General features: G+C 37.9%; 1 protein-coding gene across 13 annotated transcripts in view; it reads left to right on the forward strand.

The window, feature by feature from the left end:
* BAZ2B (bromodomain adjacent to zinc finger domain 2B) overlaps positions 1-18,833 on the forward strand; it is an 86,264-nt gene that overhangs the window by 30,904 nt on the left and 36,527 nt on the right. For 8 of the 13 annotated variants that reach the window (XM_027907501.1, XM_027907508.1, XM_027907503.1 and 5 more), the window contains 9 exons: positions 3,172-3,333; positions 4,381-4,574; positions 5,976-6,185; positions 6,872-7,270; positions 8,813-9,422; positions 10,588-10,884; positions 13,224-13,284; positions 13,802-13,910; positions 14,172-14,273. In XM_027907501.1, coding sequence (XP_027763302.1) covers positions 3,172-3,333; positions 4,381-4,574; positions 5,976-6,185; positions 6,872-7,270; positions 8,813-9,422; positions 10,588-10,884; positions 13,224-13,284; positions 13,802-13,910; positions 14,172-14,273 — 2,144 coding nt within the window. The remainder of the gene's footprint in view (positions 1-3,171; positions 3,334-4,380; positions 4,575-5,975; positions 6,186-6,871; positions 7,271-8,812; positions 9,423-10,587; positions 10,885-13,223; positions 13,285-13,801; positions 13,911-14,171; positions 14,274-18,833) is intronic. The other 5 variants (XM_027907507.1, XM_027907509.1, XM_027907511.1 and 2 more) reach the window with 2 other exon arrangements.

Below are 18,833 nucleotides of genomic sequence, written 5' to 3' on the forward strand. Positions count from 1 at the left end.
GTGAAAACATTATGGAGTATATCACATACTGTTAGTTTAATTGATTAATACAGACTAGTTGCTGAATAATTAAAGCATTCTAATCAAGTAAACAGGTACTTTACTTGCTTTCTTCTTGTTCACCCATTGCTGAAAATAAGAAGGCACATTGGAAAAGTAAATTGACTCGGGAAAGAGGTTTAAATTCACCCTCACAAGAATGTTAGCAACTTTGAAAGAATATGAATCAACAGCTTTTTCTCATATGAGAACCATAGTTCAGTGTTTTGTGTCTATGAGAGTTACCATGTTGTGGATGCTTTTTAAAATACAGCTTAGGAGGTCTGTGCCCTGTGTATGTTCATTATATTCTTACCTCCTCAGAGTTAATCATCTGCAGTGTTTACGCCTAAATTATGTATCAGCTTTCTCAGTAGTGTGCAGTTTTGTCAATCCCTTTCTAAATTTTTTCTTTTTTTTTTTTTTTTTTAGAAAATTACTCCAGGTCTAGCATCTTTTAACCTATGATTTATGAAGGAAAGTTAAAGAATGAGTCCTTGTGTGCTTGATTCTGTGAAAGCATATTTGGAGTTTATTAAAATGCCTTGTGTTTTCGAGGTGCTTTACTGAGATGTGCAGTACTTTTCATTTAAATGAATAGATTTTTGATGTTTTTCTATTTGTGTGAGGGCTTTTGTTTTTCAAGCCAGTGTTGGACTGGTGATGTTACTTATGTATGTATAAACCATTTCCAGCCTTTTCCATGCTTTACAGTTTTTTACGCTGAGAGACCAGTACTAGGAAATCACTCACATAAGTAGTTTGGAATCATGCAGGTAGGGAGTTAGGAAGATTTACTGGTGTTGGGAGACGTGTAGAATGCAAACTTTGTTACCACTTTGATGATTAAAAGACAACAGAGAGAGAGGAGGAAAATACACAGTAATTTCTGTCACCCCAAGCAGTTCTCAGATTGGCTGTGTAAGGTGGAATTCCCTTAAATACCATGTTATTTTTGTATTTCTGCTGGTTGGCACATTATTTAAGTATTTATTCTTATTTAGCTCCTTTGAAAAACTTGTATTGTACCATGAAGTTCATTAATATTAACAAAGGCATTCACAGTTATCATTCCTTGTTACTAAGAGACTGGCATTGTTGAAATGTGTGTTGCCCTTTGGAGTAATGCTTTCAATCATCATCTGTGCAGTGGCTAGTAGAATTTCAAAAGCTGAGCTCAAAAATATTTAACCAATTTGGAGTAAGGCAAGAATGTTAAGGAGTGAGTTTTAATATGAGTCTGAGTTATGTGGAGCATGTCAGAGGTAAGTTAGTAACTTGAAGAGCAAATTTAATAGGAAAAATTAAGGAAATAATAGAATTAATTGCTAAACACTAAATTCTTAGTGTTTTCATCCAGTCAGAAAGCGGGAAAATGCCATTACAGTTCAGTTTATTATTACAAGACTTTGTTTTCATTTTTGCTTTGTTTTACTTCTTCCATGTTTTTAAATGCATATTTAAAAATGGATGGCTTCTCTTTTCTGGACACATTAGATAATGGCTCAGGTAGCACACAGTGCATCTTTTTATAAGGCCATCGTAAAGTGTAATATAGTGTAAAGTTACCAACTCTTTTTTTGTGTGTGATGAAGAAAGATGGTGAACAATCTCAAAGGATGTTTTAAAATAAAAAGTCTTCAAAGTATTATGAAACCTTGCAGTGCAGTGTTGCTCATCACCTCTGTGATCTGTGAGAGGGAGGCATTGTGGAAGAAGATATGTGGAAGAAATGAGTTTTGGGTTGGCTGTAGTGGTTTTGGGGGGTTTTTTGGTGATAATTTACAAACTGATGTTAAAGACATTTGAAGTGTGTTCAGCAAATGTAGAACTGAAATACAATGCATTCAAACTCAGGTCAAAAGTATACGGAAATACTGTACACATCACCTGCAGTAGTATCAGTGCAGTTAAGGGCAAATGAATTCGTGCTTTGGAGGAAGGAAAAAAAAGCATGTGAACTAGAAATCTGAAATCAGTAAGAGGAATTTCCTTGCACTGTGTATGTAATATTCCCATTATGTTACTTTGTAGTTGCTAATAAATAAAAAATCCTAGTGAGTGCCTGTGTGTTCCGAACACCTAGCATGATGAGGTACGCCGTTCCAGAATTATATACACTAGCGCAGTAATAACATTTCAAACGTCTAGAAGGAGAAGTAAGGTTAACAGGCAAGGTCAAGTAATGGTTTTTGTGTAAAAGTCCCCCAGAAGCATGGTCAGTTTGCAGAGGCCTTTGTTGATAATGTGAGTCTCATGTGAGTCTCTTGGTAAACAGGGAGTGTTTGGTCTTATGCTGTCTTTTTTGATGCACTGCCGTTGGCATTAATGTGTGGCACAAATGAACTTGCTGTTCTTTGATGTCAGTATTTTCCTGCTTTTCCTTTGCATTAGCAGCTGTTCTATTCTTTTGGATATGTATGCTTTTACAGCCTGGGAATTCTGTGCTTTGTCTTCCATCCCTGTGTTCAGGCTATCTCAAAAGATAAACTCTGAAACTCCTATGAAGTTTTCTTTATCAGGATTACAGAATTTCTGGTCCTTTGTTTTTTGTCTCTCATCTATGTTACTATAAATTCTTGCCTTGTCCTAACTTATGAACACATGCTGACTTGCTGTACTGTGCTTGCCCTCCTCTGTGCTGCCCTTCCCCAACCTCCCAGGTGTGTAGCCGCTCAAATAAACTCTCTTTTTACTTCCTTCTGGTCACTTCCTCTTTTCTTTTTCCTTTTCACTTCTTTTCCTTTCTGCATTAGATTCCCTCTCCTTACTGTTTAAGGTGGGCACAGCTCCATCTATGCTTATGTTTTATCTGTGATTTTCACAATCCAGTTCATCTAGCTGTGTTGTTTTTTTCCCTCTTGTATTTATTTTCAGAATGTATTTAAATAAAGCTACTGGCTTTAATGACTTAAGACCAGAGTTGCTGCAGGAAATGTGTGTCATTTGAGAAATTCCAAACTGCTTTGTTTTACCTCTAGATTTAATAAATCTGCTTGCTTGCTCTCCATCTCTCTTGATATCTGGATGAATGCATATATATATATATATATATATGCAATATACTTACTGAACTATTGAAATACACTGTTTAAACAGCTGAAGTTTCTTTTTCTTTCCTTTGTGGTGCAGAGTGGTGGCGAACAGCAGACACGCACTCTCGTCCTGGGGCGGCTTTTTTCCCACCGCTCTTGGGAATTCCACCACTGTTTGCACCTGCTGCTCAGAATCATGATCCTGCTTCATTCCACTCGAGAACTACGGGAAAAAGTAGTCGGAACAGTACAGACAAAGGTAATGGCTGCAGTTGTAGAGGGGATAATTGTGTTGAACTTCTGCACATGCAGAAAGATGTGGAGTTTGAGCTTTGCCTTTGATCATTCTTCCCATTTGTAAATAGTTCTATAAAAATTGATTCTGTTAGCTAAGCATGAGACATACAACTGTGGGCTTTCAATAATGGAATATTCTTTGCTAATATTTCCCTCCCTCTTCTTCCTTAGATAGTGTGTCTGGGACTGAGTAGTAGGGAAAGGTTTTCTTTTAAAGTTTGCGTTTTCTTTAGGGGGCCTTGTGCTTGCAGAGTGACTCCTGTTCCTGTACACATCCGAAGCAGGCACCAGGCCTTGTTTGTGGGGAGCATGGAGGGAGGGCTTGCTGCAGGGTATTGCTGAAAAGAGCTCCAGGACAGCCTGTTCTTGTTTATGTGGTATTGCACGCCTTTGGAAGGTGTGAGATACGTTGGTTTGGTGTTTGATACTAGGTCTGCTCGGCTTAGAGGAGAGGAGGCTGAGGATGACCTCGTTGCTGTCTGTGGCTTCCTCATGTTGGGGTAGAGAGGGAGGTGCTGGGTCTCAGCTCTAGAGTGTCTGGTGAGAGGACACAAGATAGTGTAAAGCTGCGTTGGGGAGTTCTCATGGGCGTTGGAAAACGGTCATAGAGAGGGTGAACAGGCTCATTTGGACAGTGCTTTTAGATCTGTGGTTCAACTTTTTAAGTTGTCCTGTGTGGAGTTGGACTTGATGATCCTGACGGGTTCCTTCCAACCCAGCATATTCTATTTTTTTCTCCCCCCTCCCTCCTCACCCCTCATCCCTTACAGCATTAATTGTGTTTGTCCTTTAAATCATGGGTGTTCTATATGTTTAAACTAAAATAACTCCACATTGAAGTGACACTTGGAGGGCAAATTTTTAGTATATGTGGGGAGTAACCTGTAAGTAGTCTAGTATGTTGTTACGTGTTTATGAAAGCTAGGTTAGTGTGACTGGAGCATCTCAAAGAAAGTGTCTGCAACTTCAGATTTATTTTAGCATCACTTTGTAAATCTGTCATCTTCAGGTGTAAATGGATCACTGAATGGGAGCAGTACCACTGCAGTGTCTGCTGTCAGCACGTCTGTGCTCTCCACGAGCATTGAAACGTTGGCAGGACAAGGGAAAGCTGTGACCTCAGGAGCAGGAGGGCGCAAATACAACCAGGAGCAGAGCAAAGTTCAGCTTCTGGACACCAGGGCTGACAAAATCAAAGACAAGGTAAATACACAGAAAAAAACTGAAGATTCAGACCAACATTGACATAAGGCTCTGCACACAGCAGCATTTTGAAGCATTCTTTCTGAGTGCAAGATGTTTTGGGTTCTTCCTCTCTTTACCTGGGTTTTTTGTTTGTTTGTTTTTTTTTTTCTTTTCAAGTTTCAGTCAGGATGCTTGTCAGCATTTGCGTAACCATTTGTCTTGAAGTGTAAATTCTGTATTATTGATAGACTTTCTTTTGATGTAGAAGTACCTTTCTTAAGAGTGTTTTGTTCTGTATCTTAACATTTAAGTTCTTTGTCTGATGCAGATAAATTTCAGGTTCTCAATGGTTTTGTTTCCTCCAAAAAAATCTGTATTTTTATTTCAATGTGTTAGAATGAAGCCATGGCAGGAATTGAAGTCAGAGGAATAAGTAAGGGGGCAGATGGGAGTATTTAGTGCTGGGCTTTGTACAAGTGATGTTACATTTCTGAATTTCAAATATAACAGCTCTTGCCTCTTCTTCTAAAAAGTATGGTTTATTTTAAAACACTTTAGCTATACTTCTCTAAATGTTCCTTTCTTCAGGATTTTGGTTTTTTTTAGTATTCATCTTCTGACTGCTTTGACCATCTCCTTAGTTGTGGTTTCCTTTTGAGGATACTATCTAAAAAAATTTAAAAATAAATTTTTAGTTTTTTTATTTTTAAAGAAGGCAAAGCTGATCCAAACTGCTTTTTACAGTTGATGACAATCTAAAGAGTTACTTTTTGTGAAATGTTTTCTTCCTGAATTGAATTCTAGTCCTGTTGTCCTACCATCTCGGGGAATTTTCAAGTGCAACTGATAGTAATTTGTATTCTGTGAATTTTTTTGCCAGTAGTGTTTGAAAAACAAATTCTGAGTTGACAGAAGCATTGATCCTCCAAACTGTAGTTATAAGTTCTCATCCAGTTTCTTTTGTCTCGTGTGTATATGTGATCATTCAAAGGGCTGTACGTAACAGCCATAAACCAAAATTTGTCCAAAAAGGGACTTCAGCACTGTGTGGGATCCTCACTCATCACGGTACATTTGTGGCGTATCGTGGTACATCTTGTTGAGCGTCACAGTATCGGAGATGGATGTCATTGTGACACTCTGATATACTGTCCACGACTATGCCTTAATTTGATGTATTGCTTTGAAATGTAGGGATGCCGTCTGTTCTCTCAGTGTGTGTGGTCAGAAGAATACTTCAGTGGAACTTTGTGACCAGTTTTTAATTTTCATCATCTTGTGAAACACTTTCTCTTTAAGGACAGCAGATCACTGTACTCCAAAGTCTCACTGTTCTTTGTTCCAAAGATTATGTGTAATAATAAGATTATATAACAGATTAAAGCTAAACCATTAACAGAGAATTCATCTTTCTGGTAGAAGCCCAGAAAAAAAGCAATGGAAAGCTCTAGTAACAGTGACAGTGATTCGGGCTCCTCTTCAGACACCTCAAGTGAAGGCATAAGTAGTAGTGACTCGGATGACCTAGAGGAGGATGAAGAGGAGGAGGAGGAGGATCAGAGTGCTGAAGAGAGTGAAGATGATGAATCTGATTCTGAAAACGAAGCACATCACAAAAGCAAGAACAAGGTATGTGTAACACCCCACCCTGCCGCTCACAGTCCTCAGTCACAGCAAGCTGTTTGTGACAAACTGACCTGTTCCTGCTTGTGAAAAGATAGCGAGCAATTATTTAACTGCACGTTAATAAATGCTAAGAGTACTCTATTTAGGTTTGCTTCAGAGTTTCTGTTTATGGTTTTTTTTGCTTCCTTTGTGTGTGAGCATGTCTATGTATTGCTGTTCTTTACAGGCGAGGAGTTTAAGAGTTGGTAGACCCTTATTTTTGTTGTAAAATAGGAAATACAAAGAAATGAAGTACTGTGTGCTAATAGTGCATTGGAAATATATCTCTATGGATATTGCTTCAGCAGTTGCTTTTTTCCTAGAAGAATGATTACTTTCACTGGTAGGCAGCAGAATGAGAAGATTCAAATTTTTGGTATCCCTTTAGATTTACAGTCAAAAATACATTTCAGAACAACCATGGTTTAATACTCGTTCTCTAGTAAGCATTGTCTCCACATGCTGAAACTATCTGGGGACAAAAAACCCAACTGAACAATAAATATATTACAAGACTGATTTTAAAATTATTATGGTTCATTCTCTGCCTAGAATAGTACAGTTGTTTCATGGAGACTGATCATATGCATTGTTTTTATCAAAGAATTTTAAGCTTATATAATGAACAGTCAAAAATACATATTTTGCAGGTGCTAATGCATAGTGGTGTAACAGATACAAAAACTGATGGACAAAAAACACATGAAAAGTCTCAAGAAAAAAGAACACACCAGCAGATACCTCTTGTGTCTGATTCCCAGACTCACTCATCATTCCAGTCCCAGCAGAAGCAGCCTCAGGTTTTGTCACAGCAGCTTCCATTTATTTTCCAAAGCTCTCAGGCAAAGGAGGAATCTGTGAACAAACACACAAGTGTAATACAGTCGACAGGATTGGTTCCTAATGTGAAACCTTTGTCTTTGGTACATCAAGCCAAAAAGGAAACCTATTTAAAACTCATAGTTCCTTCCCCTGATCTACTCATAGCAGGGAATAAAAATACCTCTGAAGAATCTCTCTCTTTGACCAGTGATGTCAGATCGAAACGGGTGAGTGAATGTTTTGATTATTTGTAATCTGTGTTACTTGCTTAACAAGATGGAACATTACGCTGTCAGGCTCTTTTAAATGCAGTGTACTAAAGTTTTAAGTATGTATTTTTTCATAATCATGAGGTTTTTATGTGCTTTTAAAGTTAATCTGAATTTCTGAATGGTGTAAATTAATTAGATTGTGTGGATCATGCATCTCTTAAGGACAATGTACAGCTAAAATCAGTGTCAAAATAAGAAAAGTTCTCATGGATAAATTGTGTGGCCTGGATATTTTTCCCATGCTTCTAGTTTCAGTGGGAATGTTGATTTAATACTTCACATATCTAGTATTGTAAGGGCAGCTTCACTTCGTTTCAAGTTGAATAGTTTTTAGTCAAAGTAATTAAAATATTTTAATTATGATTTTTAAAAAAGAAGCTGAAAGCCTTTCTTAAAAAAATGTTCCATGTAACCTTGATTTTTGTTTGCTCTTTTAAAGACAGATATTTATGCACTGGTAGCTATTAAAAATCAGTAGGGCTATTTCCATAGTTTTCTTAGAATCTCAACTTGGGTTTGGGTTTGAAGATGCCTAAAGACCATCCAGTGCCATCCCTTGCCATGGGCAGGGACACCATCCACTATCTCAGGTGTTTTTTAGCTGGGGATCCTCATTTGGTGGTTTGATTTCTCTAAAAGATGTACTGGAGGTATACATTGTGTGAATATTTATTTTGGAGGTTTTCGTAATTTCAGATTCAGTTTTAAATGTTAGTAAGTTCAAGGATGTATTACGTTTGAATTTATTTTTAAAAATTATTGAAAATACACCATCTTTAACCATTTTACTATGTTTTCCATCTTTCTTTGTAAGAGTCTTTAGACTAAAGACAGTGTAAACTCTACATGGATTTCTGAGCCACTACTGATCAAGTTTTACCTGGTGAACCTTGAAGAACTACTTTTTCAGTTAAAAAATTAGTATATCACAGCACTTATGACTAATCCCCCCCCCCCCGGTTTATTTTTTTAAAAGAATTTTTCTATGCCAAGAGTCTTCTGTTAGCTTTCTGCTGGTGTTGTGGCCATTAGTATTTAAAAACACATTACTGTGCGCTTTTAAATGAAAAAATTACTAAAGGTAATTTGACATTCTGTAACGATATTATTATTATACACAGAAATATGTATTAAGTGGGGGTTTTCCTGTGCTTGCACAAAAGAGTAGTCTCTTTCTAAAATTTACTATTTTCAAGAGACTTTATATTTTTACGAAAGTCACTATCTAGAGCAATGTAGCATGTGAGAAATCTTCTCTACATAATTTGAATCAATTGAATCTTGATTTCAGTTCATCTTTTCCTACTTGATTTGCAGTGAAAGTCATGCAAGACTTGTGTAACTTGTGGTTACTCATCTGTTCTGTGGTAGCCTGCTTTTGACATACTGAAAATTGCTTAGCAGATGTTTAAAATTTCCTAGTCTTCACCTGCCTGAATACTAAAGAAAACCAAACAAACACCTCCACATTTTATTCCTGTCTTCTTATTTCTTTAGGAACAATATAAACAGACATTCCCAGCAGCACAGCTAAAGAAACAGGAATCATCTAAGAACCTGAAGAAGGTTATCGCAGCTTTGTCAAGCCCCAAATCAACATCTAGTTCACCAGCTCATCAAAAACTGACATCCTTGGAAAACAACCATTCTAACCCCTTCCTGACAAATGCACTTTTAGGTAATCACCAACCCAATGGAGTTATTCAGAGCGTCATCCAGGAGGCTCCTCTTGCACTCACTACGAAACCGAAACCCCAGACCAAGAGCAATGAAAGTGTAGCCATTTCTAGTAGTGCCCCCTTTTCTTTGCCAGTAAACTTGAGTGCATGTGGGAAAAAAGCAGCTTGTAACCGGACACCTGTTATGCCCTCTACCTCTCCTGTGTTACCTGGCTCAGGAAAGGATAAACCAGTCAGCAATAATGCAGCTAATGCAGTAAAACCACAGCACCGCCTCCATTCTGCAAAACTGGTGGTGGAGCAGTTCAGAGGGGTAGACTCAGATGCCCCCAGCAGTAAAGACTCTGACGACTCAAATGATGATGACGACGATGATGAAGATGAAGATGAGGACGATGAAGATGATGATTCTGATGATAGCCAATCAGGTGGTTTAACCTTTTTAATAGGAAAAGCGGAAACTTGTATTTTTTGAGTTTTGAAAACATGCATTTCCCACCATATTATAAATAGGGGTAGGAAGTATTGGGCCATCATGGCCTGCAGTGTCCTTCACATATCCTTGAAATCAGCACATCTCCCCATCCCCATTATATCACACCCAAAATCATGTTTGGGGTGTTTTGATACTTGGTCAGCTGTCCTCGTATGGTGGCTCCACAGCCTTCTGGAAAGGCTGTCAGAGACCTGCCTTCCACATCAACCACCTGGCCTGCAGCTCATGTACTGCTGATCTGACAAGGTGCTCAGGATGGGATGGAGATTAGGTCTAGTTGGTGGTTAATGATTCTGGCAGGCAGAGCCTAGCTGCAAAACAGGCTTCCGTAACCAGAGAGGGACTAAAAAAGGCCTTCAAATTGTCAGGAGTGGCAAGAAAAGCACGTTTCTACGCCTCATTCAGGAGCACGGTAGTCCATGAACAAGGACTTGGACAGTTCTAAGGGCTACAGTCCAGATTACTATTTTAAAGGCTCTTAAATGAGAGCAAGGACTGTTTGAAAGAGTTGATTATATTCCCAGTTACTCCTTTCTCCCCTGTGTGCTGATATCCCTTGGGTCCACTCTCCACCTTCATTATTCCCTTTCCCCTCTCATCCGCATAAACTGTACAAATCTTTTTCTCTCACAGCTGTAGCCCATCTGTAGTTCCTTACCCTGCGTATCCTTGATTGTAGCTCTTCCTTTGCCCAGGTTGCTGTACTTCCAATTTTAACACCTCTCAGCCTGTATCCCGATAGATTTCATACCCTGTGAATGCCCTTCTTGGGGTAGTGCCCAGCCATTGCCTGGCTAATGGGATGATTTCACTGTAGCTCATTCTAGGGTGAACAGTCTCTTAAAACGCTGCAGCTTCTGTCACTCATCTCTTCCCATTCAAAAGAACAGTGCATTATTACATAGAATTACTTTATGCTGTCATAGTTATAGTAATTTTAAAGCTTAAGTAGTTAATTATAACCTATTTATACTCAGGAGGTGTTATTAAAAACATATATAATAAGACAAATGACTTTTCCAGTCTTAGAACTTTAATGTACTTTCCAGTAGTTACCAAGTTATAATGTGCCTTTTGCCCCCCGTTTTTTTAAACAGAGTCTGACAGTAATTCTGAGTCAGATACAGAAGGGTCTGAGGAGGAAGATGATGAGGATGATAAAGATCAAGATGAATCAGATACAGACACCGAGGGAGAAAAAACTCCGCCAAAACTGAATAAAACGTCATCCTCTGTGAAGAGCTCTTCCATTGGTCTTGCAGCTCATTCCACCCCGCTCAATCTCCAAGTAGCAAAGTCCCCCAGCTCGGCTCCAGCTGCCTTATGTCCCGAGTCACAGCCCGCAGTGTTCCTCGGGACAGCGCCCGCCGCCCTCCCGCCAAGTGCCCACTGTGGTATCTCCATGTCTTCTCTTTTAGTACCTGTATCATCTAAGGTGCATGTGTTGTAGAAGGAGTTACAGTAGTAGTCCACATACTGGTATCAAATGGTGCCTCAAGAAGGAAGGTTTTTACCATAAGAACAGTGATTCAGTGAGCAGCATCCCCAGGGATGTGTCAGAGGCCCTGTCACTGGATGTTTTCAGGTGGTCAGGGGATGAGAGAGTCTCAGCCAGGCTCCCTTTCCCATGAAAGGTTGGACCAGGTGTCTTTTGAGGTCCCTTCCAACCTCAGCTATTGGGTGACTCGGTGATTGTTTCATGGGTGTTTGTAGCAGACATTAAAGTGAGTCAGCAGAATTGCATGTTCTCGGACTAGAACATTATACTTAGACCAGGACATTTTAGCTCATGTAGTCATTTGACAGAAGGTAGGATGAAATAACCAGAGTCAATATTTTTTACATTAAAACTCTTTGTTGTTTAGTCTTTGTTATTTACCATTTTATTCTAAATTAGTTATTTATTTCTAATTTCTGGGCATTATAGGTGCCATTCTGAATCTTCTGGTTTTGCCCCTTCCTTGACAAATTTTGTAACTGTATTTTGTTAGAATATAACTTTATTCATTATTATTTAAAAATTCCCCAAATTTATGGATTTTGTGCAAGGATTTATTTTTGAAAGGTTCATGAAAAGTACATTTAGCATTTGCCTGATGTTACGTAGTGTTTAAAATTCTTTATTTGGTGACTGATTTGTAAGATTTACTAATTACTATGACTACAGTAAAGACTGCATTTTTGAAAGTCACACTTGTTAATTTGCATGGTAACAATGAAATTGCATGAATTAGAGACTTAATGTTTAATCAACATGCACATAAGTAGATTTTTAAATGAGGACATGTGCTTATAAATAGGTTTTTATATTTGGATTTGGTGGAATAGGAATTTCATTCCATGTCATCGAGCGCATTAGATTTGAAGCAGTGTAATGTGATGTACTTCATATTTTCCCCAGAAACAGGCCTGTTAATTGTACAGTCTGTAAAAGATTTCCCATGGATTAGGGGTAGTCCAGATTGTTAACTTACTAAGTTCAGGGATCTGTGTTAATTTATGATGCTTTGAAAAGACTGATAGCAGATTTTTGTCTGTTTACAGGAGTTGGAGGTAAAAAAAATTAGTTTTGGGTCCTTGTTTTAGATGTAATAGTACTACACCTAAGAATCACTTAATAAGAATCACCATAACACACCAAAAATACGTTTGTGTCCATTTTACTTGGAGTTGTTCAGTCACTTGAGAGGTCTTGTGGTCCCTTTGCTGTATCGATTTGCATTGGATAGCTCATTTTTCATGTCACTTGTATTCGCAGGAGAAGCATGCCTCCCTCCCTCCCCCCTCCTTGCCCTGTAACCATTTGAATAATGCCATATTCAGCTGTGGGAGGTTGAGTGCAGACCTGTGCCTAAAGTTTGGCACCTGAGTACAGGCAGCTCCTTGGTGCTTATTTAGAGGACTCTTTGCACTACCTGGAAGCAGCTGCTGGTACCTCACCTGGGAGCTGTGCCCTGGCCCGGTGTGACACTCCTGGCTGTAGGAGCTTAGAACCAGGGGTTCAGTTTGATAATGGAACACACTCAAATCCACTCCCAGGGAAGAGATGTGTGACATTTTTGACACAAGGTCCAAACTCTCTTTTGAGAAGTGCGTCTTCCAGAAGTTGTTCTGTGTATGTAGTTCATGTTCTACAGCTGTCTGAGAGATCTGACAAAAGGACCAGCCTTTGGCTCACACTAAAACCCCCATATTTGGTGATTGTCCCTGTGATATTATTGATTCAGTCTCTTCACTAGCACCAAATACAACATCTGTTCAAACTTGGAAAAGCTGAATAGTCCTGAAAATTTTCTGCACTTGGCAGTTGACTGCAGTCTATGCACAGTACGCTAAGAAGACTGCACCTATTAGAATGTGTGAATTTTTGGAGTGTTTGCATTTGCATCTTCTGTACTGAAAAAAATCATGTGTAGTCTAGTCTTGAAAATAGGTGTGCAAAGAATTATTTAAGAAAACCTGAGAGCGCTAAGCAAAGCATATCATTAAGTATAGAATAGCTAGGTTTTTCTGTTTACAATTCCAGAGAAAGAGGTTACAGGAAACTTACAGGAAAATGTATTTCAAAAGGAGAACAGCTGCAGTGATTTTTCTTGGTAATTGAAGTACATAATGCCTGGAATGAAAAACATTATTTATCTTTTGTTTTAGGGATACAAACGTAAAAGGTACATTTTAGGAATGTTTTAATTTTGTAAGTTCTTTTAGGTGTTAATCAGGAATTCTGTTTCAGGTATTTCGAAAAGACGAAGAGTAGCAGATGAACGGGAGCTGCGTGTGCCTCTCGAATATGGGTAGGTTGTGTATGTACTTGCCTTGCTTTAAAGGGAGATAATACTTTCAAAAGTCAATTGGTAAAGAAATGACAGTTGAAAAAATTTTTAGGCTGAATAATAAGGAAAAGGCTGCAACAGTTTAGATTCCGACTTCCAGTGACTGTGTCAGCATATTTTGTGTGTTAATTTTTGTGCATTAAATTTGCTATTTTGCAAACATGACCTATCTCTTAGCAGTTTTGCCACTGGAAATTAATCCTGATTGCTAGATCAGAGTCAATATAGACTCCAAATAACTCCCTGAAGTATAGTTCTAAGCCATTTAAAATCTGGCAATATGTAAGAGCTTGATATAAGTAAATCCATACATATAGTCAGTTTGGAAAATCTACATAATAAAATTTTCTGGTTTTGTCTGATTTGTGATATGCTCTAGTCACATTTTTCTCTTTTCTTTTTTGTAAAATTCTTAAGTTGACATGAATTAGTTCTTAAAAAGTGTATTGTTGTATGCAACTATTTCATATTACTATAGCTGGCAAAGAGAGACACGAATCAGAAACTTTGGTGGTCGTCTTCAAGGAGAAGTAGCATATTTTGCACCTTGTGGAAAGAAGCTGAGACAGTATCCTGAAGTAGTAAAGGTACATTCAGTTTTTAACTTCTCTGTTCTAATGCTGCTAAGCATGCCTGCAGTAAAAAAATGCAATTTTTTTCTCCCCAGTATCGATACTTATTTCGTGTGATAAGAGGCATAATGTATCTCTGTTACTGATTTGAACTCTTATAAATGCGTATCCCTTTGACAGAATGTGCAAAACATTACACTCACAAAGTTAGCTGTACATCAAAGCTGGGTTGTAATTATTTACAAGCTGAAGTGGAAAAATATGTGATTTTTTCAGTATCTCAGCAGAAATGGAATAATGGATATCTCAAGGGACAATTTCAGCTTCAGTGCAAAAATAGGAGTGGGTGACTTCTATGAAGCCAGAGATGGACCGCAGGTATCCACTTTTTAAAAAGTACAGTCTTTGATCCAAGGAGCATTAACTTAAGTGTAGGTGAAGTAATTTTTGCTACAATCTGAAGCATTGCCTGTTTTTAGCTAATTATTTCTAAAACTAATGCGTGTTTCTTTAATAGTAGTGAGACTGAAATGCTGAGAGCTGGACCCAAGGCAGTGTTGAAAGCTGTTCCCTTCAGTGCTTTTGTTTGAAGGGAGCAGGAATTCACACTCTTTAATGATCAGCTCTGATCCTGGATTGGGCTGGTACAGAAACTCTGAGCTACCTCTTTTATCTTAGTGTGCAGATATTCCTGACTTAAACCTTTAATTTTTCCTTTATTGTGGACAAGCTCTATCGATAGTAATTTATGTGTATGCATTAAATCCCACTCTTCTCATGTGTTCATGTGCATAATATCTCTATGTGTATGTGTGATGGTATATATGTGTGAAATGCATGTTTATATGCAAGTGTGGCTTATATCAAGAATACTGTCTGAGCTTCCTTAGACTTATGGAAAGGAATGCAGAGCTATCCCAGCTACACTTTACAGTGGTAGAACTGTAAACCACACAAGGATAAGTAAAACTAGACTTTAGAGAAATTGTGTTACTATGTTTTTGCCGTGCTGTGTTACTGTATTTTGGCCATGTTGCCATTTCTTCAGGATGTGCACCAAGGTTTTTGGACTTCTGTCAGTGAATATATTTGCTTCTTTAAAAGATAAGTGTTCTGAACGTGTTACTTGCTCTCAGCAAGTCTTGAATTCAGGCTCTAGTTAAGCCTCATGTCCTTGTAATGCCATGTAAAAATATGTAATGTTTGCATGGTATACATTTGAAAGCATTAAAGACTGAGTTCACAGTAAGCAGCTCCTTCTAGGTGGTGCTACCTGATTCCTGGCTAAACTTGTTTCACGTTTAGCCTTCAGAAAACAGCAGTTACAAGTTGCTGTAGTTGTGAACTTCATTATGTGCCTGAATTGCTTGAGTGAAATAATTCCTTGTACTGTGAACCTAATGTAATGTCAGGGTATCTGCTCACTTTTTACCCTGTTATCTTTTTTGTGTCTCTTGCCCACATTACTTCATTAGTGTTGTCCCCTTCTCTAATTACCTGTTTCTCCTCCCTTTAGTTCATGAGTTGAACTGTGATCTATAAAACTTGAGAGTGAAGGCAGTGAGAGGGGCAGATTTCTATTGGCAAGGCTGGCAGTGTGAACGTTAGGTTGCTCCACATAAATTGTAGTTTCTACTGATGGAGTTTGTGATAGGTTCTACTGAGACTTGGGTAGACAAAGTTTTTTTTTAGAAAAAGAGACTGAGGGCAGCTGTGTCAGCTGTGCAAAAATGTGTTTACATTTTATGTATGAATGAAAAGTTTATAATGCAAACATTGGAGCTGCACTCGAGCTGATAATATGCACCCAATAAAACAGTATGTGATACTGATACTTCATGAAAAGAATTTGCACCCCTTTTACTGAAGTGTTTTTGAATTGTCCAGCTTCAAAATAATATAGGACAATCACTCATGGATGTCTGGAGGTAATTCCAGAAATTTTGTATCTGCTTTTGTGGTAGTTTTGATTATTCTGTACAGCCTTTTGTGGTCATTTTTACTTTTCTTTGTATTTCTGTCACCTTTCGGACATGCAGTATCCAGAGGGATGGGGTGTGTTTCAGAGAGCTCTAAGATGGAATAAGATCCAAAGAAAATTATCTTAAGGCAAAACCAGGTATATTGAAGAATTACCTATAGCAAGCCAAAACTATGTGGATTACCTGCTTCTGATTGTGCCTGTGTTTGTTGCTTGTGGAACGCAAACAACCAGGTATTACAGGTTATTCAAAGCAGTGATTAAATGCTGTAACAGAGAAGCAGATCTGGCAGAAGTGGGCCATGAAAGAGTAGGGTTAGAAGAACATTTGAAGTTTGGCAAAGTGGTGATGGCAAATGTGAAAATTCAGTGACAGGACCTGGAAGCTTCAAACTGCTGTGATTTAGAAAGATTAGTGTGAATGTGATTCGGGCTGATGAAGAAGACACGGGTCCTCATGAGTTTAAGTAATATGGATAGGAGTGTTTGTCCTATTCTGAGTTCTGCAATTCATTTTAGAAAGCTTTGTTGTTAATTTTTCCTCACAAATCTAATCTGAAATTATGGTGGTTTTTTTCTTTATGTAAAGTGCCTATGGTTTTGTTCATTAGTTTGGGTAGCAGGATTTGAGCTTGATTCTGCTTCCACATGTACTTGTCTGGTGCCATTTTGGCAAATGTCTTGATTGCAGCATGGTGTTGCAGTCCGTGGTAGATGCTCGAAGGTGAGAAATGAATGAAGTTCTTATGTTGATTAGTTTCAGCCATAAAATACAACATTTAACAGTGTTATTCCCATTGTTTCTCTAATGTTTGAGTGGCAAAGCTGAGATTTTATGGAAGCCTGTGATTCTCCTATGTTATGGCTCAACCCCCATATTTTTCTTTGGAATATTGAAAATCCACAGAGTATTGGATTGTACATTATTTTAATAGAAATGTATTTTGAGTTAGATTGTAAAAGATGTCTGAGCACAAAATGTAGATGGTCAGTCACCTCTTGCTCAACCCCTAATGGCTTTGTTCTGGACTGTTTTTGTCGTGTCCTCTCTAAAGCTTGTGGAAAGTGTGCATGCACGATGTCCTTTGTCAGGACATGAAACAGTTTTCACCCCATTCCCTGAAACACCTGCTCCTTTTGCTCCTTGAACCTGCTGCTACCTTCATTTGACAGCCTCTGGTTTCTCTTTTAGGCGGCATTAGGAAAATATAATACATATAATACTTGGTCTCTGGCACTGATGGTCTTTTAGAACTCTTACCTTCCTTTTCTGTGCATTTATAATCATTAGTGTCAGTAACTACAGAAAATACGAATGCAGAGCAAGAGCAATTTCCATTGCAGGTTCTGAAGTACTTCTTGAGCTATGGCTGCTTCTCATTTCCTCTGATTCCTATTTTGCCTCCCCTCTCCTGGCGCCTGTGTTTTATGGGATAAGATTTTCTATGCTGGAAGCTGGTGTAGGTGGATAAGTACAGTATTGAAGATACCTCAATAAACTGAACCTGTGATAAATTGGAATTCAAGTACTAGACAGGGAAATGAAAGTTACACCTGAGTAATACTCTTAAAAGATAGTAAGGGAACTTCTGCTTAAGTGATAGAAGTAAATATTTTGGATTGAAAAGTCCTTAGGGGTGATGATGTACACATTAGTGATACAGTCATGGTTCTGACCAGCGCATTTTCAGAACATAACTAATAACAAAGCCCTTTGGAATGTCTGCAAACCAAGTGTGACATGTACTCTTGGGATGGTCTTACCTTTTTTGAAGCCTCAATACTCCCAGTTATCTTTGCAGATACTGGTAACTCCCTTAAAACATGAATGTTTCATTAGCAAACTAATGCTTTTACTGAAGTTATGTTAAACCTTTGTAACTGTGAAGAATGAGCAGAATTAAAAACAAATTGCCAGAATAAGCAAAAATCATTTATGTTATCGTATGGCAGTGAAAACTTAAGCATTCCAAGTGTATTTTTTCTGAACTGATATTTAATGAGTTTTATAAGTTACCAGCTTTAGCGGGCATTTTTGAAATCTTCTACAGATCTTTTTAAGGCAAGTTATGGAGAAGTCCCAAAGGATACTTAGCTTACATTTTTTTCCCTGCATTTCTCAAAAACTTGGGGAAATGGTAAAAGATGTTACAGTTTTGAAATATTGATGTTCAGTTGAACAGGATCAGCTAGACTGTGCTGTTTTGCTCAGTAGGGGCAATAAACTCTACTTTTCAGTAATCAGTTAAAGTAAAGCTATTTCTACGTAAGGATTAACTTGGGTATTTTTATGGACAAAGTATTTCAGTACCTTCTTTTGTGATTTCACAAAATACTCTGGTAGTAACAGTGAGAGCAAGGGTGGAATGTATTGCTGCATACTTGGTTTAGTTAGAGAATAAATATATCTATCTGAATTTTTAGTTCAGATACAGGGATGCTTAAAAGTTAAAAGCATTTGATTGCTTCAAGTTGGCACAGAAATAGTTTTACAGTGGATGAGAGGAGAACTCAATTGTACTTAAACTTCAAGATTGAAATGCATCTGTTTTTTCAACTCAGTTTTTCAGATCTACACCACTTGAAAGCAGTATTTGATAATACATTACTGCATTTGCTTGTTACGTATGTCGGAATTTCTGTAAACACTCAGTTGAAAGACAGCAACTCAGCTTGACACATTTTTTCATTCATGTTGAGCAGTAGATTATGTGAAAGCAGAATAGTTGTTTTTGAGTTCACAAAATAAGAATCCATTTTACCTTTTAAAAAGGGTTGAGCAACTTGATTTGATCAGAAATAATTAAAAATAACACAGTAATGGCATACCTACTAGGTAATAACTTCGTATGTCATTGCATAGTCTTCAAAATCTTTCATAGTGGTACAATTTATAGAGGTGTGAGTGATAGCCTCTCAGTATACAGCTTCTGTGCCTCATCAAAGCATTGTCCTAC

Source organism: Empidonax traillii, unplaced genomic scaffold (genome assembly GCF_003031625.1).
Source record: "Empidonax traillii isolate 1590-97213 ecotype Southwest subspecies unplaced genomic scaffold, ASM303162v1 scaffold1487:size278866, whole genome shotgun sequence".
Classification (NCBI taxonomy): domain Eukaryota; kingdom Metazoa; phylum Chordata; class Aves; order Passeriformes; family Tyrannidae; genus Empidonax; species Empidonax traillii.